The sequence below is a fragment of the Halyomorpha halys genome, unplaced genomic scaffold (assembly GCF_000696795.3).
Source record: "Halyomorpha halys isolate HHAL.00 unplaced genomic scaffold, Hhal_1.1 Scaffold5.1, whole genome shotgun sequence".
In the NCBI taxonomy this organism is placed as follows: domain Eukaryota; kingdom Metazoa; phylum Arthropoda; class Insecta; order Hemiptera; family Pentatomidae; genus Halyomorpha; species Halyomorpha halys.
Genome location: NW_027106871.1, coordinates 2197259 through 2211072, shown reverse-complemented (window position 1 = coordinate 2211072; position 13814 = coordinate 2197259). Strand labels below are relative to the sequence as shown.

At 26.7% G+C, this 13814-nt stretch overlaps 1 protein-coding gene across 2 annotated transcripts in view; it reads right to left on the bottom strand.

The window, feature by feature from the left end:
- Positions 1-95: 95 nt before the first annotated feature.
- The window catches only part of twf (twinfilin actin binding protein), a 21764-nt gene continuing 8045 nt past the window's right edge, over positions 96-13814 (bottom strand). Inside the window, exon 9 of one of the 2 annotated variants that reach the window (XM_014437676.2) lies at positions 96-3166. In XM_014437676.2, coding sequence (XP_014293162.1) covers positions 3148-3166 — 19 coding nt within the window. In that variant the 3' untranslated portion in view covers positions 96-3147. Of the gene's footprint in view, positions 3167-7641; positions 10862-13814 lie in introns of those variants that run through there. The other variant, XM_014437606.3, reaches the window with a different exon arrangement.

Below are 13814 nucleotides of genomic sequence, written 5' to 3'. Positions count from 1 at the left end.
ATGAACATAATATACAAAATAAATTAAAAGACAAAATACACACACAAAACAAGCTAAAAATGTTCACAATAACATAAGGAATACAACGCACAGACTATGTTGCTGAAAGACAAAATATATTTATTCATTTTCACATAAAGCAAAATATCAATATACTGTAATAAATCCATATCAATCAAACAGAGTAGATAGACAATAATTCCATTAAATATCGGCAATGAATAATTAATAGATAACATTAGTTTACATAAAATCAATAACATATAAGAAATAAAATAGAGTAGCATACATAGCAACAACTCATAATATATATGTAGAAAGCATAGCTCCTAATATTTCTGCTATACTATAGTCATAAAAATAATAGCAATAAGGCAAGAATAGCATAAATATTTAATATTAATAAACAATAACAAGTTATTAATGAAAGCAATTAATGCCAGTAATAAAGCAATTAATAAAATCATTAAAAATAGGAAGACAAATATTCAACTACTCTGCAACAGTGTGTAAGCAATTATTATACTTGTAATAAGAAATAATAATTAATAAATAATAATAACATAAGTTGTTTACTATAATTCTTTAAAATTTAATGTAGTAATACAATAGACAAAGGCAATAAAATATGCAAAATTGAGATTTAAACTGTTGTTAAAGTTAAAAATTAAAACTAGAAACAATTATTAAAATATTATTGGGAAAAAAGGATTAACAAATGTTTTCTTGGGAGAGAAAAGGATGAAAATCAGGTTTGATAAAAAATTAGTTATTTCATCGATTTTTCAAAATATAAAGGCCAATTTCTCACAAGACTTTACAGAGAAACCAACAGTTCATCTTTCTATAAACATTGCTAAATTTAAGAAGTAATTATAACTTAGTAATTATTTAATCGACATTACTATAGCAGTATAATAATTATTCTCACAATCACTGTTAAATATACAAAATTCATAATAATTTTAAATCACTTCATACAATCAATTCAGTACAGTTTAAAACAAAAATACACCCTTTTCTAAACTTGCTTCAATCGAATAAAATAATCACAGAATTTCATTAACATTAAAGATACAAACTAGACTAAGGATTTTTTTTTCAATTGTTGAATAATTAACTAAACTACCCCACAGATTTGTGTCATTAATTCCCTGATTGTTAAGGAAATCATTCAGAACTTACATATTTAAAATGCCACAACTACATATATATAATCTAAAAAGTAAAATAAACAAAAATGTTTCAGTAATACATATTTGTAAATAATCAATAAATTATAAGTGGAATGATAATATAGTTGTAAACAAAAATAATTGGAATGGAAAAAAAATTAGATCATCATGTGATAAAAATGGTAACTAATTTTTATCAAAATTTCATTAAATCAGTACCAAGAAAACCATTTAAAAATTTTGCATAATGAGGTGCAATTATTAAAGAAATTAAGAGACCAAGCATTAAAAAAATATTATAGAATTATTTATTATCTAAAAAGATCTTGTTCACTATTTAAAAAAAGAGAACAACCTTCTGATTGGCAGTAACATGTAATTCTTAGAAATTATTTTTAAATCAAATTAACAAACAAGTTACATTCACAGCACAAGTACTTAATATTTTTTTTTTCAAGAAACCAATTAAGTCATTAAGTTTCAATTAAATTCTGGTAACAGCGAGCAATCAGCTAAAAAACCATTATAACCACTAATTTTTATTTTAAAGGAACTGATAAAAGAAATGACTAATAAAAATAAACTGTAACATTATTTGTGCCATTATTATATATATAGGTTAACCATAGAACATAAGTCTGGGCAAGATAATATCACATGATAAGTAAACCTAATACTTATGGCTAACATTAATAAGACATTATCTATAATTTTTATATTTTGAGTTCTTATCTGCGAAAAAATGAAAATTGGCAGTTATTCTTTTTCATTATAAGAATGGCTACATTAAAAACCATCTTATCTTGTTTATTTGTAAAAATATATCACATTGAAAATTTATTTGATTCATGACAAAACTTTGAATATGTTAAAAACTGTACGATAACTGGTGATACATTAATCAATCGGTTTCAATAGAATTTTAGACAATCTGTAAGCTCACCAGCTCCTGTCACTGATATTGGTGATCCTTGTTAGGCTAAGTGATTTTAATTTAATTATTAGCTATTTTAATCTGATTGCCATATAGTACAAAAATAATGATTATTAAATTACAAGGAAGCTTACTATAAAGTAGACAAATTCTTGGGTAGGCAAAATATTCATTAACGATAGTAAAAAATATATATATTTTTGTCGAAAATATTAAAATAAATAAATAAAGGCTGTAAACAAGCATCACAACCTTGATTTAAATGTTGGCATCTTCAAACCTAGTACATCATTCTAAATTAAACTCCCACCAATCTGTCAATTGGTCAGATTTGGGAAATGTTTCAAAAATTTTAAATGTTTAGGAATATCTATCATTTAGGCAGTAATTAATGATATAAAAACACTAAAATAGTTATTTCAAGACATAATTCTTCCTTATGACAAAAAATTAGGCAAAATGTTTGATTTAGGAACATAACCTAGTGCCATTATGATAAGTAAAAACTCATTATAAACAGTTCTCAAAAAAAGAAATAATTAATAATAGCAGCACTACGGACCGATTAAAAAGAACATTATAAAAAACATTGTTCTAAAATGTTACTAATAATTAGCATAAAAGAAGACAAATAAAGAAAAAATAACAAATACACTCATAAAGTTTTAAAGAGATTCTACATAAATGCATGGCCCCAAAGTGGGAACCTTCCTTAGCCCAATTTCACCTTTAAGAACAACACTTTCAAATACATCTATGAACAGTCTATGACAGGCCTATATTCCAGACAAGCAATAAACAAACAAAACAGGAACATTAATTCATACAATACAGTTGTACTTCAAAATTTTGCTCACTAATAAAAAAATTTAGAATTCCTTAAGAACACATTGGTACATTTTATTATTCCTCCACTATAATTCACATTTTCATTTTAATGATAAAATATCCTATTAAATACAATATACAATCTGATAATTTTATAAAAATAATTTCATTTAGATACAATTAAATATTGCAGATCTTGGTTACTCCACATCAGTTAAGAACAGAGCACCTGAAAACATTGCCAATAAAAACTCATTATAAACAGTTCTCAAAAAAAGAAATAATTAATAATGAAGTGCAGATAGTTGACTGTAGTTTACTGATTAGAGAAGTTGGTCGGGGGTGCGGTCAGCAAAGAACAACGTTTCAGGTCGAAACGTCAGCATAAATAAATATTTTTTTTGCTTATGTTGTTCTTTACAGACCGCACCCCCCGACCAACTTCTCCAATCATTAATTAATAAATAATTAATAAGCTGTAGAGTTAGAAAAAAAATAAATATAAGAAGGTGGTCAGGGTTGCGGTAAAAAAAAGAACAAATAGTTTAAAAAATAGTTATAAACTATTTGTTCTTTTTTTGACCGCAACCCTAGACCATCTTCTTATATTTAAATTTTTACGGTCAACTATATATACATATATGTAGAAAAAAATACATTTCTAAAGAAAATAACAATGAATACTATTCTAACAAGAAAAATATCTAATAAAAAACTAAAGGATAATAAAACTGTAACTCAAAGCACTTAATAAGTTAGTCTTTCAGTGAATAGAATGACTAGCTTCTATTTCAGAAATATTCTTTTAATAACAATTCTATGTACAAAATTCTAACCTTTCTCTTTTACAAAAGTATAACAGAAATATAAGAGGTTACTAAAACTTAAGTTCGGCTCTTAAATATTTATCCAGCACTAAATCTTTTGAGAATCAGTAATGAAAATACAAACACTGATTTTATGAAGTTAGCCTGGAATCAACTTAAAGGTTTAATTTAAACATCTAAAGAAAAGTTCAACTCATATAAATTAAACTTTAATACGTTTGAAATCTCGATAAATAGATTTTTTCTCAAAATATTTAATTTTTTTTTAAAAAATCTTTAAGAAAAATTTTAAAAATTAAAAAAATATACTCAGTTTAACTAGTTATTATAGATTTCCCACAAATACTTTAATTATTCTTTTTTTTTTATGGTCCCTTATTGTATTTTTGGAAAATTGCATTTCCAGGAAATTCTCATTTTTCTGCAGATTTGCATTTCTATTAGGTACATATTTACCTAAGCTTCAAGGGTAATGATATTTGTCATCCAGAACAAAATCTACACAATGAACACTTTTTGAAAAATAAACGAGTCCAATAAATTGCATTTTTGCATGAATAAGCGAAAGTAGCTAATGATATTTGACAAAAATGATACTGGGTCATCTTTTCAATAATCCCAGATTTTGCTCCAAATTGAATAAGCTCTTTCAAAATATTGGTGAGCCAATATGTAAAATAAGTTAGTTCATGAATAAACATAAGTAGAGGATGGAATTCAATAAAATTAATATGGTTATACCTGGGTATCAACAAGCACAATACCTCAAAATTCAATTTTTAGTCTGTTACATGGATTTGTAAATAGAGGCATAGCCAGGCATAAAATTAACTTTGTACCTTAGCGCCTAAAACATAAAAGTGAGTGTAAATTTTTGATACTGGGGGAACTTTTTTTCAATTTTTTGCATGAGTATAAAGCTTCCCTACTGAGTAGAGTAGAGAGAAAGCAAAACACAGAAATCCAGAACCTTATTTGCCCATAAAATTACAATATATATATATTCAAATGTATACACAAAACTTGTATATATTTTAATTAAATAGGTGCATTCACATTTGGAGAACTAGGCAGTTCATGGATTGCAACTCCAAGCAGTCAGTACAAACAATCTAAACAACCACGTTCCAATTTTTGATCAATTTATAAGACAAAGAACCACAAATCCTATGCATAATCTGTGAAAATTACCTTCAGTATAAATAGAGATCACAATGATCCGAGTGAATTGGGATGAGGATCCCAGAGTGGTTCAGTTCGAAACTGTATGGGTTCGATTCTCAGCTGAGTTAGTTAATATTTATTTCTTGTCAGTCCCGGTAAATGAACCTCGACACCCCAATGATTAATATGTGATGAAAGAACTTCTAGACACATCTAGCTGGACTTCTTCCTTTACAATTATCAGTACCACCAATATTTATAGATCCTTGATGATATTCCTTTCACATACTTAAGAGAGGAGGAGGCATTGGTTTAAGCAATAATAATAATCCATTTTAAATCAAGCATCCATTCAACTTCATATACTTCTTACACATTATCCTATTTTTCCTCCTTCCTTTTATTTTTGAAGAAACATTTTTATTAGTATATAATCAGCAGGTCTCTAATGATTAAAGAGCTTAAAGTTTAAATTTCCACAAGGACTACTGGAAGTAGGAACTGGAAACAGGAGCCGGGGTTCAAAAATGTAATATCTTAAGTACTATTTAACAATCCCTACTCACTGGTCCTCTTTTTCCTACATAAAATATATTAAATACAACGTCTTAAATAAAAAATCTAATGGCTTATATAATACCACTGCAAGTTTCAAATTATTTCCATTGAGAAAAAATATTAATATTTTTTTGAGTAATTTTTAGTAAGCCACAATGCTCCAAAATGAATAAAAAATGTGCCTGTGTAGAGTAAATATTTCCTCTATCTCAAATCCTAAGTAAAAAATATTCGGGACAACTAATTTAAAAAAAGAAATGGTCAGTCTTTTTAATTTAACCTAATACTTTCCTAATGGAACTAAATAAGGAAAGATTTATAATCAAGTCAAAGTTGTAATGTGCAACTTTCAATAGATTTAAGCATTTAAGAATTCCGAGAATCCAAAGAACAGATTTGGTGAACAAGTGGACTAATATTTTCATTTTTTATCAATACATTTTTGGTCCCTGATGTCTGTGTACTGAATTAGGAAACCTCAGTGCAACATTCAAAAAACATGTTTATATTATTATATTAACCATAGCACCAAAACATCATTAAAGTTTTTGATGAAAATTATCTAGTGTTCTCCATAAAGCCCTTAAACTATTCATATATACTATATTCAAATGAGAAAGCAGGAAAAAAGATAAAGTTTATTTGTACCTAACTCAGAAAGGAAAATCAGTGTGTAATTATTTAAAAATTAATTAAAACCCGTAAAAAAAAAGCTAAATCAGATGTTACTAGCAAAGATGTGGTGTAATTTTACCCATGTAATTAAAAAATATTTTAAGGGATTTCGTCAAGATTCTCTTCATTAAATTGTTGGTTAAATTTTTGTTTGTTTTGCAAATAATTTGAAAATTATTCCTTCATCTCCTGATACATTCCAGATGCTTGAATGCGAGGTAATTAAATTATTTAATAAACTAAAATTATAATTTAATTGGGCCAATATTAACAAATATACAGTAAACTGTTTTTGTATATGGCTTTCCATCGAAAGGGGTAAGAGAAGTCATGTTAGTGGACACACAAGATCTTGTAGCTAATTTCATTTATTGTTTATGTATTAACATTTAAAAAAGAAAATCTCCTTGAATCTTTAGTAAAATAAGTATCATCCATCTGAAAGGCTTGTGCAAATTTTTTTTTCTCTCATAAATCTTCGTTTTAACAAATTTGAATATTGAATTGAAAATAAGATATTGATATTTTTAATAAACTCTTTTATTATTGGCCCTAACAAAAAAATTAATTTTCTGTTACCAAAAGCATAATAGTACCATATCTCATATCAATTAAATTTTTTTAAAGTCAATCTAATGCTTAATTACATTTTTTTTTTAAGTTAATCTGATGCTGGAAATTAATGTGAGATGAAGATCGAGAAAAAGAGAGCATAGATAAACCATATAAAAATATACATATATTTGAATAGGTTTATTTATATACGAAAAAGAGATGAAGTTCATTTGCAAATAGAACTGTGAATAATGCATAAGATTGATTTTGATTTACACGACAAACTAAGGTTAGTGTTTATATAGCCTATGTTTCTGTTTTAGAACATTATCTCTCTAAACCCTTTCCATACCTCATATTCCTGAACTAGCCAAAATAGACCCTCCTAAAGTTTCAAATAAGGTTTATTAATATATGAAACTAATACAATGACAAAAAATAATTATTGTTCATTAAATCACTTGTAAGACTTTTTATTAAATCCAGAAGCTTGAAATTTAAGATAGATCTTAAAAAAATGTTTGTTCTGGTTACAACATTTTCCCTAGGTTGGGACTTCAAGGAAAAATTATTTTATAACATTTCTTCTCTTTCCTTTTTTTTAAAAATGCAATGTACAAATTAAATGGTTATTAAACTGAAATTAAGGGTAAAATAACATCTTCAAACAAATCAAGTATTTTGGTTGGAATCTTTGTATCGGAAATATGCTGGTATTACAATAAAAGGATTATAAAAAGTACGTTCATTATACCAGAGAAAATAATTCATTATCATTATTTTTATAAAATTTTTAAAGCACTGACACATTTAATTTAGGGTATTTACATTTATTCAAATAACTAAATCCTAATAAAACAAGGGGTTAATTAAAACCTCTGTTTTTTTTTTTTTTATAAAATCAGGAATATAATAAAAAAGCATATTAAGTTTTGTTAAATTTATTTCAAGAAAGACATTGACATATTTATTTTATAAGCAACAACTAATTGCACAAATATATCTACTACAATAAATTATACAAATTTATAGATCATCTTTAAAATAGTAATCAACCACCAAAGTGAGTGCTTAACAATATTGCACTCTATTAATAATTTAAATAAAATTATTGCATAAAAGAGAAACTATCAACAGGCAAACATTATAATTAATCTATAACTGGACGAAGTCAGTAAAGTCAAATAGTGTTATTAGGAACTGAAGTGCTAACGATACCATTTTGCAAACATTGAGACTTGAAAAAATAAAAAAGATAAATACTATTTTCTTGGAAGTATCAAATATATTATTCAAACCGAAATAAACTGGAAGTTATCCAAGCTCTTTGTTTTACATAATGCAACAAAAACATAGGAATATAATACAATAAAAAAACAACAAAAAAAAACAGGAAAATTACAAAACTAACTACTTTTTAACTATCTAAATATACAATCATTGTATCATTGTGTTATCCAGTAAAGACTGGATTGCTGACTACATTATCTCAATAAGTAGTGATAAGGAATCTCTTAATGTTTTTCAAAGAAAATAAATTGAGTAACCAGTTACTTTTTTAGTTTATACCAAATACACCTAAAATTCTTTATTGCATAAATAAAATAATTATTATTTTATATTGTAAGAAAGAGCAATTAACCATTTTATAAATTCAATAGAAGAATAATTAGTTATTATTATAATTAGTAAAATTCATCACACTTGTAATTAAAGAGTTCTTATAATGTTATTTGTAAATTATTTAACAATAAATAAACTAAAAATTATCAATATCTATATAGTTTCAACAAAAAATGCTAATAAATTTATTTTATTTTTAACTTCTTATGTTGGAAATAACCAACTTCTAATTAGTTCTTTAAAACAGCACATAATATTTCACATTAAAACTTAGGCCACACAATTTTTCTTTAGATAATATTTGGGAGAAAAGGGAGGAAAAATTAAACCTCAAGCAAATCTTTTTCCAGATAGCAACAAACCAGAACTATCGATTTATACATGAGGTATCGTTTCGGCATGTGTAAAAAGAGACAAGGACTTAGTAATAGTAACTAGGAATAAATATACTTTGGACAGCTAAATCTCAGTACTTTGACTTCTATTAAACCTCGACTTCTGTTAACTCAATTGTCTTTAAAACACAGACAAGATGTTATTATCGGCTCGAATGGAATCCATATATTTATGATTTGTAGGCAACAACACTGCCATCGCTAATTCTTGTGATTCCATAATATCAGAGTGCTTTACAATAATCATAGTAAAGGTAACCTCTGATATGAGAAAAAAGGTAAATCCACGACATGTTTATTTAAAATCATTATTCAAATAATATTTGATAACAATTACCCAAGAAGCACTAAACTTCATTAATTGAATTGGGTAATAAAACTGATCAAAAGGTTTTACTGTATAAATTTATAAATTGTTTAACCAATTTTTCAGAATAAAATCCAAATATTTTTTTCAGTTAGTTGTGAATTTAGTTTGTACAAATACATTTGTACCAATAAAAAAAAAAAAAAAAGATCAATACATTGACACCCCTGACATCGAGCAAACAAGATTTTAACAAATCAGTTTTACCAGTTCATTCAATTTCATTAGTAGAGCCCTAAAGCAGTAAAATGGTTAAACAAAAATCTCAGCTTTGAGTTGACACTATATTGATCAAGATATATAATATTAATCATAACTAAAATTTATTAAATAGGAATTATAAATTGTAACAGCAGGCTAATGTAAATATATTGTAGTAAGCAATCTAGTCTATAAACTATAATAACTTAATTTATCCTTTTAATAGTGGCAGTCATATTCACCAATGCTATGTGTTACAAATAAAAAATATATATATTTACATTTAATTTTATAATTGAAAATTATATTTTATTTCTAATCTAATTCCACATAAAAATTTTAGAACACACATTACTATGTCTAGAAGCCAAGTCAAAATTTTAATAACACTGCATCAATGTCATACACATATCGCAAAATTTAGACAGAATTTTTTCATGAATCACAAAAGAGATTATTAGCCAAGGAGTTTTCAATTTAAGACTACTTTTTCTTACCAACCTCATATTGAAAAGAATTATATTTGTTACCATTTTAATTATACCTAACTAGATATTATCAAACTATCACAGTTAAATCAGACAACCTTCATATTATTATTTGTTTTATGTTCAAATATCAATCACATAACTTACACATAATTGTGAAAATTCATGTACATAATGCATTTGTTTTTTTAAATATTTTTTTCAAACACATAAAGTTCAATTAATCCCAATTGAAGAGGTTAATAATCTTTTACTGAATTGAAACATTTATAACTTATTCAAAATATATTTACAGTAGAAAAAGGGAAATATGATGAAAACACAGAAAATATGTACACAAAAGAGAAATAAATTCTGCGAACAATCAAGTTAAAAAAGAAAGAGAGAAAAAAAGTCATCCCATTAATAATGTATGAATAAAAGTGATTTAATGTAATTTATGAATCTTTTAAAATAAAAAAGCCATATTCACATTTATAATCCGCTATTGGAAAAATTAGTAAAAATATAAAATTTATGTTGTAACAAATTAATTATCAAACTAATTGCCTAGTAGTATCATATTATATTATTTAAGAAATGATAAGAATGAGCCAAAATTAAATAATAAATTCTTAACAAAATTTCATTTTATATAAATTCATTCAAAAAGTAAACTTGAAAACTTAAAACTAAAAATTTCTTTTGTTGTTGAATGGCTGAGTATGCTTATTTATTTTACAAACAATATTAAAATATTATATTTTTTGTAATGTAAAATCATGAGATTTTTTCTGATTGTAAAGAAATTTCCAAACGCCAGTAGTTCGCAAATGTACAAACATTAATATATGTTGATTTGGTCACTAAATTTATGCCAATAGGATACACTAATAAAAATCCAACTTCTTGCAGCAAAAGCAAAAACACAGCATATTTTTAGGACAATTATAAATATAAATAAATCACAGCTCAATTTTGATATAGACTTGACCCAATTTGGTTTGATGAGTGTCTAGGATTAATCTGCCAATAATGAGATACACCTCCACTGTTCTAGCCACTGCAGAAGGTATAAAAAATGCTCTCTCACTTTAATTAAAAACAAATGAAGATACAATGTTAGTTACTTTCACTTACCTTTAAATGAAAAATATAGCACAGGAAAAAATTGGGATCATGAAAAATTTTGAATCTGAGTCATGAATGGATATACATGTTTTACGATACTCTGAGTCTATGTAACCAAGTCTCACAAAATCCGTTATGTGTGTACCGCGGACTCTGAACAGCCTAATTCAAAAATGAAAAGTTGTATGAAACTGAAATTATCTATTAAACGTAGGCATATCTACGGGATGTCACAGTAACTTTTTCGATAAAATCGACTCACTGAAAGTGCCAATTTATATTATCAATTATATACTTCTTCACTATTTTCCCTAGAATGCCTCGAACTCGTTCTCAGATTTAATAGTAATGAAAATTGATAAAAATAAACTATGAAAGAATTTGATAATTAACTAAAGGAGAGATATTTTCGAAAGTAGAAATTTTTTTTTCAGAAATAACACATTGGAAAGATTTTAGAAAAATTAATTTCTAACATATAAAGCCATAAAAGGCAATGGATAGTGATGAAAAATGAATAAATTAACTGAATCCATAAATAATTGTTTTTTAATTTACATATTCATGATAACAATCAGCATTTAAATACCTTTTGCTATAAAACTTGACAATTGGGTACCAAAGTCAATGTTTAATTAGTTCAGAAATAAATCACTAAACCTAATCACAGGTAAAGATTACTCAATTATCTTCAAAAGTTTAATCAACTTAAAATCACACTCTGCAAAGAGGACCCAGTGACAAAGAGTACTGGAGCAGTATTCTGGTACCCTTGAGCTAAAAGTGAATACCATTTGATTCAAACCAAAGGAGGTTGAATTTTCTTTCTTAGAAATCAAAGGTGCTGCTATACGTTTGCCAAACTATGACAAATTCCCATATGCCCAAGCATGTGGATGGGTAATTTGGAATGGCTTGAATTTGTGGACAATTTGAGTGTCGGTTTTTGGACACAAACCAAATGGTCGCACTGCATCCACACATTTAGTATTGTTTTAGTTAGTATTGTTTTAGAACTGCCAAAAAATAAATATTTGTGCTTCCATGTTTTAATTAATTAAAGAATTTCCCCAACCTTCGGATTCAATAATTAACTTTACTTAAAGATTGTATAATCTAAACTCCTATTGATTCGATTTGAATACATAGATTCAAACCTTGTTAATTTACTTTAACGGTTTATTTTTGACTCAACATTGCACAAATATACATTTGTGAAGACATATGTCAAGGTAAAATTAACAAGTTTCTGATAAAAATTCTAGAACAAAATTGAAATTATAGGTTATACAATACTATTTCTATGAATTTTCATCAACCACCATTTAATTTGCTGATATTTACATTTCCTTTCATGTAGTCAATCTCTATTTTGTTCCTTTTTTATAATGAAAATAGTGTAAATTGAATGTAATAGCCACAAGAATCCACTAGCGAGTGGTTACCGACATTTGTTACTTTGTTGCTAATGCCTCCAAGCATTAGAAAAAAAAAATAATCTCCTCTTCTCAAATAATCCTTATAAGTCAACAAGAGAATTCAGACAACTATAAATTAAATTGTGTGACCTGCATTCAGTAAATATAACTGAGGTGATAGACATCATGGTGAATGATATTGGTGTAAAATGGATGAATCACTTAAAGGACAGTCAGCTCAAACCAGCCCAGGGAATGTTCAAGGAAAGTAAAGATGGGAAGATTGTGATAGTCCTGACCTACAGGATTTGGGTTTTGAAGGAATTCAGTACAGGGAGTTTTGTAGATAGGGACTGTTAGTGTGATAGGCACCAAACCACCAACTTAACAAACCCTTTTCATTCATTTAATAGTTGTGCCCCGATGTTTCACTTGTGTTAATTACAATTACACATGACCTGTACCTGACCAAATGCATCTGATTAACTAAATAACAGCCAAGATTTATGTGGGAAAAATGACTTGAAAGAAAGTGTCTTTAGTTTGATGGGTGTTTTAATCATCGGGATAACTTATATGACATCAGATTCATTTACTTATTTCACTTAGTTTCAGTAAAAAAGACTGCAGCAAACATAATTAAATACTCTAAAAAATAGTTATTACAGGTAGTAATAACTTTTTAGACCCAGTGAAGATGCCATGCAAAAAAAGAATTATTTACCCCCTAAAATACCAAACAGCAAATTTATAACCTATAAATGTTGTCTCATTTCATGAAGACATCATTTATAACCTATAAATGTTGTCTCATTTCATGAAGACATCTTCAATAAAGAGTCAAACTGACAAGAAATTTCTTTGAACGATAAGAAATTTGAATTAAGTTTCAAACAAATTATTTTCATTCCTTAATTATCTTATCCTATTATTACATTTATATTTGCAAAAAATACTTCATTTTTACACTTATTCTAAAGTTTCAGTAGTGTAATAGCTACCACAGATATGAAGTTGATATGGTAACAATTACAGATACATAATTAGATGAACTTTATAATAGATGGTTGTTACTCCATTCCAATGGGTAATAGTGGGCTGTTACAAATCCTAAAGCTATCTCAATAAACGGTCCATGTAATGCAAAAAAAAATTTCAAATCACTGAGGAGGTTCCTGAAATTAGCACGTTATAGAAATAGCCGACTCAACTTTTTTAAATACTAATATGAAATTATTGGCTCTTTAAGTGATTAGCAACAACAGCAGAAAGCATAATTAATAATTTTTAATTATCCAACACTAAAATGCATAAACCTAATCACAGGTAAAGATTACTCAATTATCTTCAAAAGTTTAATCAACTTAAAATCACACTCTGCGAAGAGGACCCAGTGACAAAAGTAAAGTCAAATAGTGTTATTAGGAACTGAAGTGCTAACGATACCATTTTGCAAACATTGAGACTTGAAAAAATAAAAAAGATAAATACTATTT